Source organism: Chlorocebus sabaeus, chromosome 15 (genome assembly GCF_047675955.1).
Source record: "Chlorocebus sabaeus isolate Y175 chromosome 15, mChlSab1.0.hap1, whole genome shotgun sequence".
In the NCBI taxonomy this organism is placed as follows: Eukaryota; Metazoa; Chordata; class Mammalia; order Primates; family Cercopithecidae; genus Chlorocebus; species Chlorocebus sabaeus.
In genome coordinates this window covers 6,127,526-6,151,191 of record NC_132918.1, presented here as the reverse complement: position 1 = coordinate 6,151,191, position 23,666 = coordinate 6,127,526, and the positions used below count along the sequence as shown (strand labels likewise).

The following is a 23,666-nucleotide window of genomic DNA, read 5'->3' as shown; positions in this document are numbered from 1 at the left end:
GGCGAAAACAAACGGGCTACAGGCCTCACGCAAGTCTGAAATCCAGTAGGACAGTCACTAAATATTAAAGCTCCAAAATGATCTCCTTTGACTTCATGTCTCACATCCAGGGTAAACTGATGTGAGGGATGGGCTCCCAAGGCCTTGGGCATCTCTATCCCTGAGGCTCTGCAGGGTACAGCCACCGCAGCTGCTTTCACAGGCTTGTGTTGAGTGCCGGCAGCTTTTCCGGGCACACAGTGCAAGATGTCAGTGGATCTATCATTCTGGGGTCTGGAGGATGATGGCCCTCTTCTCACAGCTTCACTAGGTAGTTCCCCAGTGGGGACTCTATTTTTCCTCCACACTGCCCTAGCAGAGGTTCTCCATGAGGGCTCTGCCCCTGCAGCAGACTACTGCCTGGACATCCAGGCATTTCCATATATCCTCTGAAATACAGGAAGTTTCCCAAACTTCACCTCTTGTTCTGTGCACCTACAGGCTCAACACCACACGGAAGCTGCCAAAGCCTGGGGTTTGCGCCCTCTGAAGCAATGACCTGAGCTGTACCTTGGCCCCTTTTAGCCACAGCTGCAGCTGGAGTGACTGGGATGCAGGACACCATGTCGCAAGGCTACACAGAGCACTGGACCCCTGGGCCTGGCACATACAACCATCTTTTCCTCCTAGGCCTCTGGGACTGTGATGGGTGGGGCTGCCATGAAGGTCTCTGACATGCCCTGGAGACATTTTCCCCATTGTCTTGGGTATTAACATTCAGCTCCTCATTATTATGCAAATCTCTGCAGCCAGCTTGAATTCCTCCCCAGAAAATGGGTTTTTCTTTTCCACCACATGGTCAGGTAGGCTGCAAAATTTCCAAACCTTTATGCTCTGCTTCCCTTTTCAACATAAATTCCAATTTCAAGCCATCTCTTTGTGAAAGCATATAACTGAACACTTTCAGAATAAGCCTTGAATGCTTCACTGTGGCCGGGCATGGTGATTCATACCTATAATCCCAGCACTTTGGGAGGCCAAGGTGACTGCATCATTTGAGGTCAGAAGTTTGGGACCAGCCTGACCAACATGGTGAAATCTCATCTCTACTAAAATTACAAAAATTAGCTAGCCATGGTGGCATGCACCTGTAGTCCCAGCTACTCAGGAGGCTGAGACATGAGAATCACTTGAACCTGGTGGGCAGAGGTTGCGGTGAGCTGAGATCATGCCACTGCATACCAGCCTGCGCAACAGAATGAGACTCTGTCTCAGAAAAAAGAAAAAAAAAAGAAAGAAAAAGAATGCTTTGCTGCTTAGAAATTTCTTCTGCCATATACCCTAAATTCTCTCTCTCAACTTCAAAGTTCCACAGATCTCTAGGGCAGGGGCAAAATGCCACCAGTTTCTTTGCTAAAGCATAGCATGAGTGACCTTTACTCCAGTTCCCAAAAAGTTCCTCATCTCCATCTGAGACCACCTCAGCCTGGACTTCATTGTGCATATCATTATCAACAATTTTGTCAAAACCATTCAACAAGTCTCTAGGAAGTTCCAAACTTTCCCACATCTTCCTCTCTTCTTTGGAGTCCTCCAAATTGTTTCAACCTCTGCCTGTTACCCAGTTCCAATATCACTTCCACATTTTCAGGTTATCTTTACAACAGCACCCCCACTCATAGTACCAATTCTCTGTATTAGTCTGTTTTCACACTGCTATGAAGATACAACCTCGCCAGGTGCAGTGGCTCATGCCTGTAATCCCAGCACTCTGGGAGGCCAAGACCACAAGGTCAGGAGTTCAAGACCAGCCTGACCAATATGGTGAAACTCTGCCTCTACTAAAATACAAAAATTAGCTGGGTGTTGTAGCGGGCACCTGTAATCCCAGCTAATTGGGAGGCTGAGGCAGAAGAATCACTTGAACCCCAGGAGGGGGAGGTTGCAGTGATCCTGGGCGACAGAGCAAGACTCCGTCTCAAAAAAAGAAAAAAGATACAACCTAAGATGGTGTAATTTATAAAGGAAAGAAGTTTAACTGACTCACAGTTCCACCTGGCTGGGGAAGCCTCAGGAGACTTATAATGATGACAGAAGGCAAAGGGGAAGCAAGGCACGTCTTCACAAGGCAGCAGGAGAGTGAGTGCTCATGCAGGGGAAACTGCCACTTTTAAAACCATCAGACCCTGTGAGAGCTCCCTCACTGTCAAAAGAATAGCCTGGGGAAAACCACTCCTATTATCCAATCACCCCCCAAACAGGTCCCTCCCTTAACATGTGGGGATTACAATTCAAGGTGAGATTTGGGTACAGACACAGAGTCAAACTATATCAGATAGTTTTGCTGAATACAAGATTCTTGGTTGACAACTTTCTTTAGCACTCTGAATACGTCATACCACTGCTTTCTGGCATCTATCGTTTCTGATGAGAGTTGGTTGTTATCCTTATTAAAGTTTCTTTGTATGTGATAAGTCATTTTTCTCTTCTTTCAAAATTGTCTCATCCTTCACTTTCAGCATTTTTACAATAATGTGTTTGGGTATGGATCTCTTTGCCTTCATCCTACTTGAACATCATTGAGCTTCTTTGATGTACAAGGTTTTTCATCAATCTGGGGAATTTTTTAAATCATTATTTCTTCTGATACTTTTTCTGCTCCTCCTCTAGCTCCTCTCTTTACATTTCATGTATATTGGTGCACTTAATAGTGTCTCACATTTTTCTAAGACTATTCATTTTTCTCTCTTCTTCAGATTGCATAATCTCTATCAGTCTATCTTCAGTTCCTTGAGTCTTTGTTCTTCCAGTTCCAATCCACTGTTAAGATTCTCTAGTAAATTTTTAATTTCAGTTATTTTAGTTTTTTATAGAGACAAGGTTTTACTATGTTGCTCTGGTTGGTCTTGAACTCCTGGCCTCAAGTGATCCTCCTGCCTGGGTCTGGGATTGCAGGTATAAGCCATCACACCTGACCTCTTTGAACATATTTATTGTGGCTGTATTGAAGTTTTTGCTAAATCTGACATCTGGGCTTTCTCACAGGCAGTTTCTGATGCCTGCGTTTTGTTTATTTAAGAGTCACACTTTCCTGTTTGTTTGAAGTTCTCATAAGTTTTGATTCAAAACTGGACATTTGAGGTAATATACTATAGCAACCACGAATACCAATTCCTCTTCTGCCCATCTCTGGGGCTTGTTTTTGTTTGTTTGCTTGTTTAGTGACATAGCTAGACTGTTTTAATGAAGTATATTTCCCTTGAAGTGTAAAGACACTCATGTCCCTCCTCAGACAGTGTTGCTTTGGTTATGCCCATCGTCTGTGTGGGTTTAACAGAGTTGTACTGCCTGTCTCCCTTTCGGATCTCTCTGCTGTCTGCCTTTGTTGATATCATACTCAGCTGTTCAACTCCACCTACCTACTGTTTGCTCTATGGTTTTCAACAATGCCCTGGGGCATACAATTGCTCCAGTCTTATTCAATTAAATTCAGGCAAAGATATTTTTTAAGGCCAATCTTTAGGTTCCTTATAATTCTAGTAAGGTTCTTCTTAGCTGCCTCTTTCCCTGGTTCAGAGTCTCTGATAAACAAACTGGCCTATAGTTTAGCTTGTTGCTCTCAAAAAGCTACCAGGCTCCTCTTAATTTCTTGCTCTCAAAATCTCCATTGTATTCAAGAATGCCTTTAGACTTGAGCTTTCCCATACTCTGTTTTAGCTAAAGTCAATTATTTTGGGGAGAGCTTCAAACCTTCTATTCTTCCAGACTGTCTCTACTTCTAGGCAAAATCTCGGCCAGGGTAGTAGACTGGTCTTGGCTTGCCTCTCTCAATGTTGAACCTCCATTTTATGAGGGAGCTGGGGCAAAAGCAACCAGGTCTCCGTATTCTCAGCCTTCTGCACCTGGGATAAAGCTTCTGTGCTATGAATGGGGGCTAGGTGGAATGAAGTAGACCCTGACCTGTCAGCTGGAGGCTCTCCAGGAACTTGGCCTCAGTAACTTGGAGTTAGAGAAGAGAAATGCTGGACACCTGCCCCTCCTGGCAAGGGACTATATCCCTTCACTGAAAGCTGAGGAGAGAGGAGCTGGGAGGGATGAAAAGAGAGCAGGTCATGCTCAGGTACCATAGACATTCACTATTCTTACCAAGATTTAGTAGATTTTCTTGAATAAATGTATTTTTTTTCATTTGCTGCATGCCCTTCAAACAACTTCCAGAGGCTTTAGAAGGTTGGCTTTTAAAATAATTTTCACCAAGTACGGTTGCTTCACTGAGGAATTGTGACTCTTCGCACTGGCATTTCTGGAAATGGAATTCCAACTCCACAACTGTTTCTTTTTAAATGTAACAAAATGTTAAGGGCAAGAGAGCTTTTGTAGACATTTAAACATGTCTTAAATTTTATTTTGCACTGTTAAATTTGTCGATCAATTTTTTTTAGGGTTCAAACATTTTTAGTAGGCCTTGAAGAGTCTGTGAACACTAGGCACAGTGTCTACAGAGCCCAATCGAAAAATAGCCCAAGTGTAGCCAGATGGGGGAACATGTCCAGCCATCCCCACTGGGCACATTCCCACCTGAGGAGCAGATACCCTACTCTAATTAGACTCTGCTTTCAGTACTAACAGCTGAGGCATGGACCCTAGACATTTCAGCTGCTAACAACATTGTTTAATAATGAGCCACGGGCTGAATTCCTCAGTTTAGTATTCTTCTGGCTGCATATTATCAATGCTGACTGTGTCCCAGAAGTAGCAACCTGGGTTACAGATCCTAGAGCCTCTGTCACCAAAAGAGCCACCAATCCGATCTCCAATTATATAAGGAATGTTTCAAAAGATATTCTTTTCTGCTTCACAGGTAATTGGATTAGCCAAACATATGAAGTCATTTTAGAACAATGATAAGATCAAAATATAAAATAATCACTTCTAATATGAGGTAGCAAGGTGGAAAGTGAGCCAGGATGGAAATGCAAAACCTCTATGGGGGGTTACTGATACGGACCATTTTTTAAATTTATTTATTTATTTATTTATTTTGAGACGGAATCTTGCTCTGTCACCTAGGCTGGAGTGCAATGGCACGATCTTGGCTCACTGCAACCTCCGTCTCCCGGGTTCAAGCGATTCTCCTGCTTCAGCCTCCCATGTAGCTGGGATGACAGGCATGCATCACCATGCCTGGCTAATTTTGTATTTTTAGTAGAGACAGGGTTTCTCCATGTTAGTCAGCCTGAACTCCCGACCTCAGGTGATCTGCCTGCCTCAGCCTTCCAAAGTGCTGGGATTACAGGTGTGAGCCACCGCGCCTGGCGACATGGCCCATCTTGATGACTATGGGTTTCCAGTGATTGGAAGGCCCCGTGTGAGCCATATGTGCCCTGTCTATCAAAATCCTAGAGCAATTTCAGATGCATTCATAGATAGTCCACGTTACTTTGACAGCACCTCCACATATAAACAGCAGTACAGCAAAAGTTGCAGATATTTCAACAACTGAAAGGGACAGGATGGGGAAAATCAACCAACACTTTTCTGACACTGGAATTCTGTAAACCAATGTGACTCTACGGTCCAGAATCAAGGGGAAAGGATGGTCCTACATGTGTCCTGCATGGATAAAAACACATCTAGACATGTGTTCACATGTGAACTACATGTTTTATAAGAGTTCCTGACAAATGGACAAAATCCAAAGAAGGAGGCCCCTAGAGTGAAGCACACCACATGAGGAACACACGAAGGGCTTCACATTTCCTTTCAAATGGGGGTTTGGAAACAAAATAGTTATCTTCAAATATTTTATAGCTGTCCTTAAAAGTGTAAAAACTGCCTGGTACTCAGTACTCCAGCTCCATTCCAAAACACAATCATTCATTCATCTGTTCAGCAAACATTTATTCTGCATCTCCTCAGCGTGAGGCCCTGTGTTAAGTGGCTATCTAGGGGTACATAAGACTCTTCGTAAGTAATGAAGAGTCTAGAAGCAGAGAGGGTTAAACAAGCATGCGAATAACCCAGTAACCATAATACAGGGGAGAGTATGATAGGCATCATGTGAGCAGAACAAAGCTTACTTTGGAATTCAGAGTCAGGAGTCATCATGTCCCACTAGCAAGATCAGAAACGACGCCATGAAGGAGATGGCATTGCACTGGATTTCAAAGATGTGTACTATTTCTGTGAGGAGAAATATACTAAAGACTTATTCCAGGTTGGGGGTAAAAGTGCAAATACTTAGAGGTGAGAAAAGGGCTGGAAAACATAATGGGACAGAGCCAAAGAACTGATGAGTCAAGTTGACCACAGGTGTAGAAATCTCAAGTATTAGGGAACAAAGCTAGAACTTTATAGGCCCAACAGTGAAGAGCTTGTATCTTAGGCTGCAGAGAATGACTCGGTGCAGGCATTATTAAAAGCTTTGTAATATAGAGTGTGGTGTTTGTTTGACTCCTAACATAGATCAGAGGCAGACACAGAGAGACAGGAGGTTTGCACAATGGCTAGGTAGAAGGAAATGAAGTCCTGAAGTAGGATTGAGGCAGGTAGCAGTGGGGATGGACATGAGGGAAAAAAGCTGTGAGGTATTTCAGAAACTGAATCAACAGCAGCCAAGACACTTCTGGAAATATGGGAGTGGGTGAGGAGGGATAACTCAATTATCAAGTCTAAGGGACGTAGAAAGAGCAGAAACCCCTGCTGGAGGAGAAATTGACTCAGGGTCAGAGCAGGCTGAGTGAATATGGAAGACAGTGTGGCTACCCTGAAAAGTGGCTAGGATAGGACCAGGAGAATGTTCTAACCCAAAGCCTTGCTCTAAGCACCTCTCAAACCTTCCCCAACTCATGATCACCTCCTCAGAAGCTACTTGATAAGGAAATACCTGAAAAGAACAGGCAAGGATAGAGCCAATCCATCCTTGAGAAGCGCCACTGGCTACCCAAGGCGACCCTCTGTGAAGGCAGAGGCTGTTGCAGGGTTAGAGAAACGCCCCCCTCCACCTTGAGGTCCCCCAACAGGGGATATAAAGAGCAACCTTCTGGCCCTGAGTCTGCCACTCACTCCCCCTGAAACCTTAAAAGATGATCCTCTCTCGCTTTGGGAGGCTGAGGTGGGCGGATCACCCGCAGTCAGGAGTTCGAGACCAAACCTGACCAATATGGAGAAACCCCATCTCTACTAAAAATACAAAAAAATTAGCTGGGCATGGTAGCACATGCCTGTAACCCCAGCTACTCAGGAGGCTGAGGTAGGAGAATCACTTGAACCCAGGAGGCAGAGGTTGGGGTGAGCCAATATCATGCCATTGTACTCCAGCCTGGGCAACAAGAGTGAAACTCCATCTCAAAAAAAAAAAAAAAAAAAAAGATGATCCTCTCTGAGTCAATTCCTTCATTTGTAAGATAGGGGTAGTAATGAGTACCCCACCCATTTCACAGGTTTTATTAGATTAAGCATGAGGAGACAGAATCTTGCAAAAAACACAAAAGCCAAGGGTCATTAGAAGTTGAGAGCAGAAACTATAACAAATTCCTATGTGTATCTTGTACGGAGCTGTCCATGGAAGGAGGGAGGGAGCAAGGTAGGCAAGAAAATACCATAGCCTGGGGGCCACAGGCAGCTAAGTGTTAGTCAAGGAATACTGCCTGCCAGATTTCAAGAACAGCCTGCTCCAGAGAAATAGAAGGGACAGTTAAAATCAACCAGGTCAACCCTCTTGTTTAACAGGTGGGAGGCTTCGCCCTGAGACAGGCCCAGTAACCTACCAAAGATCTCTAGTGGCGTGACAGAGGGACCAGGGATATGTCCAATAACTGGAATGTCTGTATAATCACAGTGTACACAGTATTTCTACCCACATTATCTTACTTATCTTCACAAACAGCCTTTGAGCTGAGTGGGAAAGTATTATTAAAATTCCTGTTTTTCAACCTGAGGTTAAATGACTTGTCCAGGGAAGGATTCAAATCCAGACAGTCATACCCCCAGCCCACTGCTCTTTCTCTATACCACAACTTCATGCCTGCGCTGGGTTTTAGCACAATCATTTAAGCTTTCATCATATTTCAGATTCCAAATACTGTTTCATTACAAGTTCTTTTTCCTCTTATTTCACACTGCCTTCAGCAATATTTCACATTCAATCTTACCTGGTAGGATCCTACTGATCTCTTGTCTTAAAAGTTCAGTGCCCACATTTGGCACCAGAAACTCTTTTCTAAACCTGAATTATGAAAACTGGGCCTTCCCATATAAATCATCTTTACAAAGTCTGTCCTCACAAGTGTATCATTTGAGATGTGTGTGATTATTACAGCAAACACATTGGACTAATTGAGGCAATATTTAACATGCAAGTACCAAGAAAGCAGCTTTCACAACTGTGTAGAAAACGAAGGCAATTAGTTCCTGGCTTTATCAATAAAAGCTGATTTGCATTCATAGGAGGACCTCCAAGTGCAGTCAGCAACAGAAAATGATCCCGATAATTCCAGTAGCCCACATCCAAAGGTTCTGAACCTGAATGTGTGTCTTTATTGAGGGAGGTCCAGGGAAGACCTAGGGGAAGAAAGTGCTGAGATAAAACTGGGAACTGTCTCAATGTCCTCTTTCCCTTAGTCTGTGGGGCCTGACGTTCCATCACGAACCTTATTTCAGGAGTAAGCACTGAATGTTTTGCTCCTCTTTTCAACTCAGGGAAGAGGATTAATATTGCTCAGTGTCCTTGGCTTGCAGAGGTTTCTCGTGGGGATCATCAGGGGTGTGCTGACGCCTCCAGGCAGCACAGTAACAGGCCTAGGGGCCGGGCTGCGCAGGGGCGCTCCCATCTAACCTGCCTCTCCCTGCACTTTCTTATAAACAAGCCTTCAGTGGCGTGGCAGTCATTTCTGCTGAAAAATACTGGCATTCGTTCCTCTTATGCCCTCTCCTTCCTCACTACCCCCAGAACAAGAACATAACTTACCACCCACCCCACTCCCATCAGAAGCAGCTAACGGATGGTAACAGCGCAGCAGCCCTCGGTTTGGAGCTCAACGGACTTGGCAACCACCTGGTGAAGGCACCAGCCTTGGCCCCCCGACCCCCACCAGCGGCGCGCCCCAGGGATGCCCCCGGCTGGGCACCGCAGGCAGGACCCAGAGCAGCGAGGCCCAGACGCCGGGCAAGCCCCCAGGGAGCGCCCTGCCCCAGGTGAGGCCGGGAGTCAGACTAAGCCCAGAGACCATCCCCACCCGCCATTAATAAAACGCAGGAAAAATTAAAGCTTTGTTTACCGACATGAGTGATAACTGTGGCCAGTCGCCGGGTGAGCTCCTGGGGGGGCATCTCTTCTTTTAAGCAAGACAGCATTTCACTGAAAAACCACTCCGTATAAATAAAGCCAAACAAAACTGTTTCTACCGCTGCTGTGGATGATTTTTTAAAGGCATCTCCTCCCGAGGATGCTCTGCCCTCGCCCTCTTCCTGGCTCTCCAGTCAAGGATCGAGAGTCCCTCGCAGCCGCTTCCAGCTCTCCCTCGCCACGCCTCGCGGGGGCTCCTGTGACAGACCAAGTCTGGCGCTTTCCCAGCGTCGCAGCTGGACCGAGAGGGGAGCGGCCGCTCTGCAAAAGGAAGCAAGTTGCCAGTCTCGCCGGAACCGCGTCCCGGCTCCTCCGGCTGGGCGAGGGCAGGGGCTTCCAGAATCGCGGTCCAGGCCGCCGGATTTCCGGCGCCGCCCCCAGGGACTGTGAGGTGAGGGATGCTTCGCCGGGTGCAGGGGAGGCGGCAGGTGGCTGCGGCTCCTCTGCGCCGCCCGCCCCACGCCCCACTCCCCGGAGCCCACCTCTTCCCGCCCGCAGGTGGCGCCCTGGGCTCTCCGGGAGGCGCGCACGCGCCTAAGCGCCGCTTGTTTGGGGATCGGGAACGCTGCGCCAGTTTCCCTGCTGGGAGCCCGCACTCCAGCCCCTGGAGTGGGGGCGACTCACGGTCCCTACTCGGAACCGTGGGGCAGGGAGACAGCGACTGAGGCGCTCCAGCCGCACCAGGGTCGGGATCACCAGACGCGCGCCGGCTTGGTCTCCGCCCCTCCTTCTTCCCGGCGCGGTGTCTGCGGAGGAGCAGCGGAGAGAAGGGGGCTGACCCGAAGAGATGCTGCCATCCGGCAGGACCCGGAGCGGGAGGCTGGGTGAGGCGCCGCTGCTTGCCCCACCTTCTGACCCGGGGGGCGGCTGGCGTGTGTTTTCCCCCTTGAGGTTGTTCCACGCAGTTCTTGGCCTCCGCTGGCCACACCTGCACTGGAAGCCCAGCGCCTGGGCTGCGCTCCAACATGAGTGGGCACGCATGGGCGCGCTCACCCCCTGTGTGGGCTTTTTCCTTGGTGCAGCTGCGCCCTTGCCACTGCTCCGTCTGTCACCAGTCAGGCGCGCCAGTGCTACGTTCTGGAGAGGCTGTGGCACATCTTCCATGCCGGTCCTCCTCCCCATCAGCCCATCATCCCGTGGTTTCCCTAGTTGGGCCCAGACACTTTCTGACTGGCAGCAAAAGACTAACCCCAATTCAGCAGAGCGCCATGGGAAACACCTGAGCAAATGCGAATTCGGTCAGGTTGTCCCCCAATCCTTTCTACAGCGGGAGTCCCTGAATACTCAGCCGGTGGCGTGGCGGGACCACCCATGCGGATGTTCTCAGCCATCTCTTTCCTCTTCGATATGTAAAAAGCCAAGCCTCAAACACCCTGGATCCAAATTCTAGGATTAGTCCCCCATCCCATCCCAGGGGGCGGAGGGTATTTTTAATGCTTTCTCCAACAATTGTGGGCTGTAGCTGAGAAGCGACGTTAGTTCACCTATGTCATGAGATTTGGAGAGAGGAGATTCTTCCCGCTGTGAAGTTTGGCACTTTGCACGCTGCCTGCAAAACAGAGCAAGGATTTTCTTTTTCTTTTTTTTTTTTTTTTTCATTTTTAGAGATGGAGTTTCACCATGTTGCCCAGGCTGGTCTCAAACTCCTGGGCTCGAGTGATAATGCCCGGCCACAGAGCAACCATTTTCACAACCACCTTTTGCAAGAGATTAAAAAAAGGGTTAAAAGTCCAGGCATAGTGGCCCACGCCTGTAATCCCAGCACTTTGGGAGGCCGAGGCAAGCAGATCACAAGGTCAGGCGTTCAAGACCAGCCTGGCCGACATAGCGAAACCTCGTCTCTACTGAAAATACAAAAATTAGCTGGGTATGGTGTCACGCGCCTGCAATCCCAGCTACTCGGGAGGCTGCGGCAGGAAAATTGCTTGAACCTGGAAGGTGGAGGTTGCAGTGAGCCAAGACCGTGCCATTGCACTCCAGCCTGGGCAACAGAATGAGACTCCATCAAAAAAAAAAAAAAAAAAAAGTTACAGATCCACAGGAGGGGAGGCAGCTTTTGAATTATGTTTCCACGGTGGTTTCTGGCTATTCAGGGGTCACAAGTGTTCTCAAGGAACCAAATGAGATGTTTCCTACTGATAGTAGTCAGAACCCTGGTGCCCAGTCAGAGCCAATTGTGAGTTTTGGTCAGCAGAAACCAACGCTTTGTAAAGAACACAATGATGTAGGGTATGTTGGACTGGGAGCGTCAGAGCCACTTTGAAGATCCAGTAACCTCAACTTCCCAGCTTAGGCCGGGTCCTTATGGGTGAGAATCATGAAAAGGAAGAAGAGAAGGAATGGAGGAGAGGAAAAGGAGGGAGGAGAAGCTTATGATTAAGAATGAGAACAAAGGCCGGGCGCGGTGGCTCAAGCCTGTAATCCCAGCACTTTGGGAGGCCGAGACGGGCGGATCACGAGGTCAGGAGATCGAGACCATCCTGGCTAACACGGTGAAACCCCGTCTCTACTAAAAAATACAAAAAACTAGCCGGGCGAGGTGGCAGGCGCCTGTAGTCCCGGGAGGCGGAGCTTGCAGTGAGCTGAGATCCGGCCACTGCACTCCAGCCTGGGCGACAGAGCGAGACTCCGTCTCAAAAAAAAAAAAAAAAAAAAAAAAGAATGAGAACAAAAAGAAAAGAGATAGAAAGGAAATAAATCACACTCAGAGTGCTGCCCATATCTTTGGTACTTTCACAGTCCTCAAAGGTTTCCATGGAGATAAATGAGCTCCAGTTATGGTGAGATGTAGCAGGCAGCGCCTATTCTCAGAAACTAATTCTGCTCTTGTCTCTGACACTTGCTCTCTCAGGGCCTTCACTGCTTCCCCTGGGCAGTAAGGAAGTGGCTCTGTGATCTCCAAGTTCCATTTTCCAGCTCTGAAATCCTATAACTGGAATTAAGAAGAAATGATCAGCCGGCTGTGTTGTCTCACACCTGTAATCCCAGCACTTTGGGAGGCTAAGGTGGGTGGATTACCTGAGATTAGGAGTTCGAAACCAGCCTGGCCAACATGGTGAAACCCCGTCTCTACTAAAAATAACAAAAATCAACCGGGTGCATTGGTGGGCACCTGTAATCCCAGCTACTTGGGAGGCTGAGGCAGGAGAATCACTTGAACCTGGGAGGCGGAGGTTGCAGTGAACTGAGATAGTGCCACTGCACTACAGCCCAGGTGACAGTGTGAGATTCCATCTCAAAGAAAAGAAGAGGAAGAAGGAAGAAGGAAGAAGGAAGAAGGAGAAGGAGAAGGAGAAGGAGAAGGAGAAGAAGAAGAAGAAGAAGAAGAAGAAGAAGAAGAAGAAGAAGAAGAAGAAGAAGAAAGGAAGAAAGAAGAAGAAATAATGACCATATAGTGTTCAATATCTCATACCTCCTTGTTCTTCCAAGAAAATGGTCATTGTCTCCATTATTTTCATGAACATTGACATCCTTTCTGTCTTCTTTCTTCCCACCCTCCCACCTTCCCTGCCTGTTTTTCTCCTTCCTAATTGTGATCTCTTATATTATGCCTCCTTGTGTTCATTAATGAGGACAAAGCCCTCATGACCTAATCACCTCTTGAAGGTCTTCTTTCTCAGTGCTGTTGCATTGAGGATCGAGTTTCCAACGCATGAACTTTGGAGAACACATTGAAACCACAGCACAAAGAGGCATCTCATCACTCATGTGATGCCTTCCACCATGTTATGATGCCGCATGAAGGCTTTCACCAGATACAGCCCCTCGATCTTAGACTTCCCAGCCTCCAAAACCATAAGCCAAGGCAATTTCTGTTCATTTTAAATTGCCCAGTCCTTGGTTTTCTGTTACAGCAGCACAAAACAGACTAAGACATCTTGGCTGGCAAAATCAGAGAAACAAGCTAGAAAAGCCTGCTTCCTTCTCCAGTGAACCAATTAACGATCACTCACATCTACTGAACATCTGCTATGGTTGTGATAGGCAGTGTCAGGTACAACTACCACCACCATATAGCAAGTGACTGTTCTGTGTCTAGTATGATGTTAGACATTTTGCAAACACCTTTGAGGCCTCGCAACAGCACTCTAAAGGCTTTAGCCTCATTTTGCAGATGCCATTGTAAAGGACCAAACTGTGTAGTCAAAACCTAGACCATTCTCTCCCTTCAGTAAAGACCTGCTCAAGCTGGTCAGACACTGTGGCCCACACCTGTAATCCCAGCACTTTGGGAGGCTGAGGTGGGAGGATCACCTGAGGTCAGGAGTTCGAGACCAGCCTGACCACCATGGAGAAACCCTGTCTCTACTAAAAATACAAAATTACCCGACTGTGGTGGCTCATGCCTGTAATTCTAGCTACTCAGAAGGCTGAGGCAGGACAATCACCTGGACCCAGGAAGCAGAGGTTGCGGTGAGCTGAGATGACGCCATTGCACTCCAGCCTGGGCAACAAGAGTGAAACTCCATCTCAAAAAATAATAATAATAATTGCTCAAGCTCCAAGTCCCTGTAGATTGCACCTCCCTATGGGTGAACTGTCAGTGCAACTTCTGGCAAAGGAAAGACAGACAAAGGACCTACCTTGAAGAGCAGTGGCTGGCACTACAGCCTCCTCAGCTCCTGGTGCTACAGGTGAGGGTGGACATTCCTGGGGTACCAAGGAGGCCACCAGTTTCATCTGCATCTGTGGTTCCCAAACTTTAGCAGCATCACCTGGGAATATAAGTAATTTTTATAAAAACACAAATTTCTGGGCCCTACCTCCAGGATTCTGGTTTAGTAGTCTGGATTGGTACCCAAGAATCTGCATTTCTAACAAGTCCCCAGGAAAACTGACGGTACTAGTCCTGGGATTACCCTTTGAGCACCACTGGCCTGGATGAGAGCTCTTTAAACTTCTTAGATTGCACATCTTAGTATGATTGTGCCATTAGAAAGAGATTTGGTCTTTGCCCCAAGGTCCTGGCATAGAGCTCCTAAGCCTCTTGGAATTTCATGAATAGTAGTGTGATAGGAGTGTCTTTTGTTCTAATGAAGAGACTCTTAGCAGACCCCTAGATAGCTTCAGAACACAGCCTGTTCACCAGAAAGACCAAGCCTTGGTTAGAAGGTTGAAACTCTCAGCCTTATCCCTCAACCTCTAGGAAGAGGGAAAATGCTGCAGGTTGAGTTAACGACCAACCAATGATTTAATCAATCGTGCTTACAGAGCAGAGCCTCCATAAAAATCCCCAAATGAAGCCAGGCATGGTGGCTCACGCCTATAAATCACAGCAATTTGGAAAGCCAAGGAAGGCAGATTGCTTGAGCTCAGGAATTTGAGACCAGCCTGGGCAACATGATGAAACCCAATCTTTACAAAAAAATCAAAAAATTAGCCAGGCATGGTGGCACATGCCTGTGGTTCCAACTACTTGGAGGACTGAGGAGGGAGAATCCCTTGAGCCCAGGAGGCTGAGGCTGCAGTGATCCAAGATCACATCACTGCCCTACAGCCTGTGTGACAAAATGAGACTCTGTCTCCAAAAAAAAAAAAAAAAAAAAAAAATTCCCTAAATGATTGTGTCTCAGAGCTTCTGGATTGGTGAACACATCAAGTGCTGGGAGGATGGTACACCTGGAGAGGGCATGGAAGCTTTGCGGACCACCACCTCCCATACTTTGCCCTATGCACCTCTTCTGCTTGGCTTTTCCTGAGTTGTATCCCTTACAGTAAACTGGTAACAATAAGTAAAGCACTTCCCTGAGTTCTGTGAGTCATTCTAGCAAATTATCAAACCTCAGGAGGAAGTCAGGGGAACTCTCAATTTATAGCCAACCAGAAGTATGGAAGGCTGGGGATTTGTAATTGGTGTCTGAATTGAGGGGCAGTCTTATGGGACTGTGCTCTTAACCTGTGGTGTCTATTCTAACGCCAGATAGTTAAAATCAGATTTGAATTGAATTGCTGGACACCCAGTTTGTGCCAGAGAATGAAAAGTGGCATTGGAAAAGATCCCACTTACTCCACAGCTGATTGAATAGACGAACCTAAGAAGTGACATGACGCCAGGCACAGTGGCTCACACCTGTAATCACAGCATTTTGGGAGGCCGAGTTGGGCAGATCACCTAAGATCAGGAGTTCAAGACCAGCCTGACCAACATGGAGAAACCCTGACTCTACTAAAAATACAAAATTAGCCAGGCATGGTGGCGCATGCCTGTAATCCCAGCTACTTGGGAGGTTGAGGCAGGAGAATCACTTGAACCTGGGAGGCAGAGGTTGTGATGAGCCAAGATAGCACCTTTGCACTCTAAATTGGATTCTTTTTTCCCCTATCTGGTGGCCAGACTTGCTGATTTTTTTGACATTCTTTTTTAGTATGACCATGCTTCCCACAGTTGAAACAAGCTCCAGGAAATGGAGTATTTCCTTGATCTACTCTCAGTCCTGCCATTGCCTGTACCAACAAGGTAGCTTTATGCAGATTACCTCCGATACCATCACAGGCCTTGAAATAATCAATTAAATGTGCTTTCCCTCTAATAGGTTGCAGAGCAGCCTGGCAATCAGGATTAGCATGGTCAAAAGCTAATAACTACAGCACTATATCCTGAGGAGCCGAATCTGCAATCATCTTTTTAAGAGACTCCTGTAACCGAGCTATAAAATCAAAGTATGGTTCCCTTGGTCCCTGTTTTATAGCACTAAAGGAAGGGTATTGTTCCCCACCTGAAGTGATATTTTTTCCCAAGCTCTAATGCACACTCCTCTAACCTGTTCTATGGCATCATCCTGCATGACCAGTTGTGCATCTGAATCAGCCCAGCCGCCAACCCCCAAAAGTTGGTCTGCAGTTGTATTAATTTGATGTTGGGCCTGGGCATTGCAAGCAGCCTGAATGGAAGCTTCATCTGCCCACCAAGTTTTAAATTGTAAGAACTGAGCAGGAGTTAGACAAGCTCGAGTAAGAGCATCCCAGTCAGTAGGAATCATCCAACTGGAAACAGTAACATTCTTTAACAGTCCCATTACAAAAGAAGAACCTGGTCCATACACATTTATAGCTTGTTTTAATTCTTTGAGTAATTTAAAAGGAAAAGGCTCAAATGTAGCTGTAATATTTCCCTGTTGATCTGGGGGGTGTATTATAACAGGGAACTGCCTAGCCTCTAAATCACCCTCTTGTCTAGCTTGCTGAATTGCTGCCTGAATAGAACTAAGAGCAGTCGCTCGAGGTACTGCTCGAACAGTCACCAGGGCAACTACTTTTCCCCCAGTGTCCTCCAGAAAAGAAAGATATGGGGGATCATTTTCTTCAAAATAATAATGAGGGGGTGCAGAAGGGTAGGGATGAACCTCTTCTTCCTTTGTTGCTCTGGCTTTAGCTGGTAAATAAACATGCTCTGTAACCTCTTCTGTTACTTCGCTATACTCTTGTTCCTCCTCATTATCAGTGTGAAAAAGTTCCAAGGTGAAATGAACCAGACCCCATACCTGTCCCATTGTTACCCTGATGCTTCCGAGCTCCCCTTCTTACTCACCACGGGGATTGCTTTAAGAGTACTCAGGTGTCCTCCAGCTAGTTTTCCATTCCAATCGTCCCTCTGGCGACCCTTCAACCTGGATTCGAGCCCCAAGTTGGGCGCCACTTGCTGAGACCAGCTCGGTCAGGGAGATCCTAACCCAGTGGCGCTATTGGAATTAAAGACACACACAGAAATATAGAGGTGTAGGTCAGGTGCAGTGGCTCACGCCTGTAATCCCAGCACTTTGGGAGGCCAAGGTGAGTGGATCACGAGGTCAGGAGATCGAGACCATCCTGGCTAACATGGTGAAACCCTGTCTTTACTAAAAATACAAAAATTATCCAGGCATGGTGGTGGGCACCTGTAGTCCCAGCTACTCAGGAGGCTGAGGCAGGAGAATGGTGTGTGGGAGGCAGAGCTTGCAGTGAGCTGAGATCGCACCACGGCACTCCAGCCTGGGCGACAGAGGGAGACTCTGTCTCAAAAAGAAAGAAAGAAAGAAATATAGAGGTGTGAAGTGGGAAATCAGGGATCTCACAGCCTTCAGAGCTGAGAGCCCTGAACTGTGATTTACCCATATATTTATTAACAGCAAACCAGTCATTAGCATTGTTTCTATAGATATTCAATTAACTAAAAGTATCCCTTGTGGGAAATGAAGGGATGGGCCGAATTTAAGGAATAGGTTGGGCGAGTTAACTGCAGCAGGAACATGCCCTTAAGGCACAGATCGCTCATGCTATTGTTTGTGGCTTAAGAATGCCTTTAAGTGTTTTTCTGCCCTGGACAGGCCAGGTGTTCCTTGCCCTCATTCCCGTAAACCCACAATATTCCAGTGTGGGCTTTAGGGCCATTATGAACATGTTACAGTGCTGCAGAGATTTTGTTTATGGCCAGTCTTGGGGCTAGTTTATGGCCAGATTTTGGGGGGCTTGCTCCCAACAAGCTGCTGTACCAGATGTGGTTTCCTTGCTTGAGCAAACTAACACATCGTCTACTACCCAGTGTGTGGCTATTGATCTGACAAATGCTTTCTTCTCTATATCTGTTAATGAAGACCACCAGCAGCGGTTTGCTTTCAGCTAGCAAGGCCAACAATACCTCTTCACTCTCCTACCTCAGGGGTACATTGACTTTCCAGCCCTATGTCATAATTTAACTCACAGTGATCTTGACTGTCTTTCTCTTCCTCAAGATATCATGCTGGTCTATTACATTGATGGTGTTATGCTGAAAAGACTTAGTGAGCAAAAAGTAGCAACTTGCCTAAATTTATTGGGAAGACATTTGCATGTCAGAAGGTGGGAAATAAATTTAACTAAAATTCGGATACCTTCTATACCAGTGAAATTTCTATGGGTCTTAGTGTACAGCATGCCAAGATATCCCTTCCAAAGTAAAGAGTAAGTTGTTGCATCTGGCCCACAACCAAAACAGAGGCACAACACCTAGTGGGCCTCTTTGAATTTTGAAAGCAACATATTCCTCATTTGGGTGTGTTACTCCAACTCATTTACCAAGTGACCTGAAAAGCTGCTAGTTTCAAGTGGGGCCCAGAATAAGAGAAGGCTCTGCAACAGGTCCAGGCTGCTGGGAAAGCTGTTCTGCCACTTGAGCCACATGATTCAGCAGATCCAAATGGTGCTAGAAATGTCAACCACAGATAGGGATGTTGTTTGGAGGCTTCAGCAGGCCCCTATGTGAATTGAAGCACAGGCCCGTAGGATTTTTTTAGCAAAGCTCTGCCACTCTCTGCAAACAACTACACTCGTTTTGAGAAACAACTTTTGGCATGCTATTGACTCAATGGCTAACCACAGACAACCAAGTTACCATGCAACCTGAGCTGCCCAACATCAACTGGGTGTTATCTGACCCACCAAGCCATACAGTTGGGTATGAACAGCAGCACTCCATCATCAAATGAAAGTTATACAGATGTGATCAGGTCTGAGCTATGAAGGCACAGGTTAGTTACAAGAAGGGCGGCTCAAATGCTCATTGTACCCTGCTACACTCTCTCCTGTCTCCCAGCCTGCACATATGGCCTCACGTGAAGTCCCCTATGATCAGCTGACAGGAAGAGAAAACTTGGGCCTGCTTTACAGATGCAGCACTATATGCAGGCATCATCTGAAAGTGAACAGATGCAGCTCTGCATCCCCTTTTGAGACATTCTTGAAGGACAGTAGTGAAGGGAAATCACCCCTACTGCAATGGGCAGAACTTTGCACGTGGTTGTTTACTTTGTTTTGAAGGAGAAATGTCCAGACATGTGATTATATAGCAATTTATGAGCTGTAGCCAATGGTTTGGCTGAATGGTCAGAAACTTGGAAGGGACATGATTGAAAAAGCAAGGAAATTTTGGGAAAAGGTATATAGATAGACCTCTCTGAATAGGCAAAAATGTGAAGATGTTTGTGTCCCATGTGAATGCTCACAAAAGGGTGATAGCAGAGGAGGAGTTTAATAGTAAATAACAAGTAAATAACTTGTTTTGTGGCTATCAGCCAGCCTCTTTCCTCAGCCACTCCTGTCATTGCCCAATGGGCTCATGAACCAAGTGGCCATGGTGATAGAGACAGAAAGTATGCATGGGCTGAGCAACATGAACCTCCATTCACCCAACCTACAATTGGCAGAGTGCCCAATGTGCCAGCAGCAGAGACCAACACTGATAAGATTCCATCCCCTGAAGAGATCAGCCAGCTACCTGGTGGCAGGTTGATTATATTGGACTCTACTTCCATCATGGAAGGGGCAGCAGCATTTTTTGATTTCTGGAATAGGCACTCTCAATACAGATCTGCCTTCCATGCACACAATGCTTCTGCTAAAACTACCATCCATGGACTTAAAGAATGCCTCATCTACTGCCATCATATTCCACACAGCATTGCTTCTCATCAGGGAGCTCATTTAACAGCAAATAAAGTGTGGAATGACCCATGATCATAGAATTTACTGATCTTCTGTTCCCCAGCATCCTGGAGCAGCTGGCTTGATAGAACAGTGGAATGGTTTCTTGAAGACTCAGTTATAGCACCAACAAGGTGGTGATACCTTGCAGGGCTGGGGCAAGATGTGCATATGCTCTGAATTAACATTCAAAATATGATATTCTTTCTCCTATAGACAGGATTCATGGGTCCAGGAAACGAGGTGAAAATGGGAATGTTTATACCCTGCTGGTGGGGATGTAAATTAGTTCAGCCATTGTGAAAAGCAGTGTGGCAATTCCTGATACAACTTAAATCAGAATTACCATTTGATACAATAATCCCATTATTGGGTATATGCCCAAAGTAATATAAATCATTCTACCACAAAGACACATGCACCCTGTATGTTTATTGCAACACTATTCACAACAGCAAAGACATGGAATCAAGCTAAATGCCCATGAATAGTAGACTGGATAAAGAAAATACGGTACATACACACCATGGAAAACCACACAGCCATAAAAAAGAATGAGATCATGTCCTTTGCAGCAACATGGATGGAGCTGAAGGACATATCCTGAGCAAACTAACACAGGAACAGAAAACCAAATACCACATATTCTTACTTATAAATGGGAGCTAAACAATGAAAACGCATGGACACAAAGGGGAACAGACACCATGACCTACTTGAGGATGAATGGTGGGAAAAGGGAGAAAATAAAAAAAACTACTCTCATGTTAGGTACATACACATTAAGGATTGTTATGCCTTTGTGAAGAATTGAGCCCTTTATCATTACATAATACTCCTCTTTATGGCTGATAATTTTACTTACTCTGAAGTTTGCTTTGTCTAAAATTAATATAGCTACTTCAGCCTTCTTTTGATTAATGTCAACATGGCTTATCTTTGTCTAGTTCTTTACTTTTATTCTATATGTCTTTATATTTAAAGTGGGTTTCTTGTAGACAACATATAGTTGGATCTTGTGGGTTTTCTTTAATCCATTCTAATAGTCTTGTTCTTTTAATTGTGTATTTAAACAATTTAGATTTAAAATGATAATTAATATAGTTAATATCCACCATATCTATAACTTTTTAATTTGTTGCTTATATTCTATTTTTTTTTTTTTTTTGTCTTTCATTCTTTTTCTGCCTTCTCTGGTTTTAATTCAGCGTTTTATATGATTCCACTTTCTCTCCTCTGTTGGCATATTGTAGGAAACCAGAATATGTCACCCCAAAATGTGCCTCATTGGCATAAGGATTACTTTGAGCTGATCATTTTGAGAAACAACAGACACAAGACAAGCTCTGAAAACAAGAGTAAAATTTACCCTCTTGTGTTATGCCATTCTTGTGTTGCTATAAAGGAATACCTGGGACTGAGTAATTCATAAGGAAAAGAGGTTTAATCAGCTCACAGTTCTGCAGACTTTACAGGAAGCATAGTGCTGGCATCTGCTTCTGCTAAGGGCTTCAGAAGCTTAGAATAACGGTAGAAGGCAAATGGAGAGCAGGCAGTGTCACCTAGAGAGGGAGCAAGAAAAAGAGGAATGAGGTGCCACACATTTTTTTGTTTTGTTTTGTTTTGTTTTTTTTAAGAGACGGAGTTTCGCTCTTGTTGCCCAGGCTGGAGTGCAATGGCACAATCTCGGCTCACTGCAACCTCTGCCTACTGGGTTCAAGTGATTCTTCTGCCTCGGCCTCCTGAGTAGCTGGGATTACAGGCATGCACCATCACACTTGGCAAATTTTGTATTTTTAGAAGAGACAGGGTTTCTCCATGTTAGTTAGGTTGGTCTTGAACTCCTGACCTCAGGTGATCCATCTGCCTCAACCTCCCAAAGTGCTGGGATTACAGGCGTGAGTCACCACACCCGGTCGGTGCCACACACTTTTAAAAAACCAGACCCCACGAGAATTCACTCACTTTTGCAAGGACAGCACCAGGCCATTCATGAGAGATCTGCCCCTATGATTGACCCAAACACCTCCCACCAGGCCACACCTCTAATACTGGCGATTACATCTCAATATGAGACTGGAGAGGACAAAGATCCAAACTATATCACCTCTTGGAAGGGCAATTCACACTTACAAAGAACAATCTCCATTTGTAAGGGTGTCTTCCTTCTCTGAACCAGGAAGACAAGGATAATTAAATCATTAAAAAACAAAACTTCTCATTGATGGAAAAGGTATCAGCTTAAATCTGCATAACAGACCTTACTCTTGTTTGCCATACTTTTCCTGATCACCTCTCTATAACTGGCCTCCCTGACACCATTCTTCTTTTATTTCAGCTGAAGATAGTATTTAAGCTTGAATTCTAAGCAAGGAGGGAGGTGCCATACACTTTTAAACAACCAGATTTCATGAGAACTCAATCACTATTGCAAGGACAGCACCAAACCAAGTAACTCTCTTTGAGAGTTACTCATTTTTCCCTGGATATCTCCCACATATAGACTAGGATACGTATGTCATAAGACAAAATTACAACAAATTTAGTTTAAAGATCTTAATTAGCTTTTATTTGCAATTCCGAATCAGGCAACATTTCAATCTATAAAATAAAATGGATGTTCTGATGAGCTGAGCAGAAGGAGCTGGTTTTATAGGAAGAAATGTTGGTTTTCCTCTGTTTCTAAGGAAAGCAGAAACAGAGAACAAAAAAATGGATTGATCATTTCAAAGTTAAAGGTTAAAGCAGAAGAGACTTTTTTTTATCATGGTAGCTAAAACTGGCCTGTTTGGGAATTTGGCTATTTCTCTCTCTCTCTCTCTCTCCCCGCCCACCCCCTCCCTCTCTCTCCCCCTCCCTCCCTCCTGCCTCTCCCCTACCCCCTTTTTCTCTCTTGATTTCTCAAAAAGTCAGATAAACAACTTAGTTTCAGCTTGGTAGCATGGAACTTTAGTGTGATTTCATTTTGGTTTGGTCTATTGGGCATAGCGAAGAAGCTCAATTTAAATCAGTCACCTCCTATAAATTTTATTTAACGCACGTTATGTTAATAAACTTCTGTTTGTTTTTCTATGGTTAATCTTCTTTTGTTACAAGGGGTCCCACCTAAGAAGTATGAAGGGGCTGGGCGCGTGGCTCACACCTGTAATCCCAGCACTTTGGGAGGCCGAGGCCGGTGGATCATGAGGTCAGGAGATTGAGACCATCCTGGCTAACACGATGAAACCCTGTCTCTACTAAAAATACAAAAAATTAGCTGGGCATAGTGGTGGGCACCTATAGTCCCAGCTACTCAGGAGGCCGAGGCAGGAGAATGGCGTGAACCCAGGAGGCGGAGGTTGCAGTGAGCTGAGATCGCGCCACTGCACTCCAGCCTGGGCAACAGAGGAAGACTCCATCTCTGTCGGAGTAAGAAGTATGAAGGATAGAGGAAAACTCTAGGACATCCCTAACTTTTTTTTAAAAGATATATCATTGAAACCATAGGGGAGAAAAAGGTTTTGGGTATTGCTTTATAAAATTTCCTGTGCTACAGAATGTATCAGGATTTAATGAAGTACACTTATACTTCGTTTTTTCCATTTACTCTTTATCTGGAATTTATTTTGATGTGAGGTATGAGTTTGAGTTGGGATCCAACTTTACTTTTTCTAGACGGCTACCTAGTTGTGTCAACATCATTTGCTGAATTTTAAAAGTTTTTTTTAAAAATCAAGAATGTATGTTGAATTTTATCAAACACCTTTTTTGCATTTTGGAAATGACAAATTTTTCTTTTTCTTTATAATGATATTTAGAGACAGGAGGTCTCACTACATTGCCCAGGCTGGCCTCAAACTCCTGGGCTCAAGGGATCCTCCCATTTCAGCCTGGCAAGCAGCTGGGACTACAGGCACGAGCCACTGTA

General features: G+C 45.5%; 1 protein-coding gene across 1 annotated transcript in view; it reads right to left on the bottom strand.

Annotated features, from left to right (window-relative positions):
- Positions 1-9,782, bottom strand: part of MCF2L2 (MCF.2 cell line derived transforming sequence-like 2) — a 261,670-nt gene extending 251,888 nt beyond the window's left edge. Inside the window, exon 1 of the mRNA XM_007971965.3 lies at positions 9,258-9,782. Within this exon, the coding sequence (XP_007970156.3) occupies positions 9,258-9,333 (76 nt within the window). The 5' untranslated portion in view covers positions 9,334-9,782. The remainder of the gene's footprint in view (positions 1-9,257) is intronic.
- Between the last annotated feature and the right edge of the window lie 13,884 nt (positions 9,783-23,666).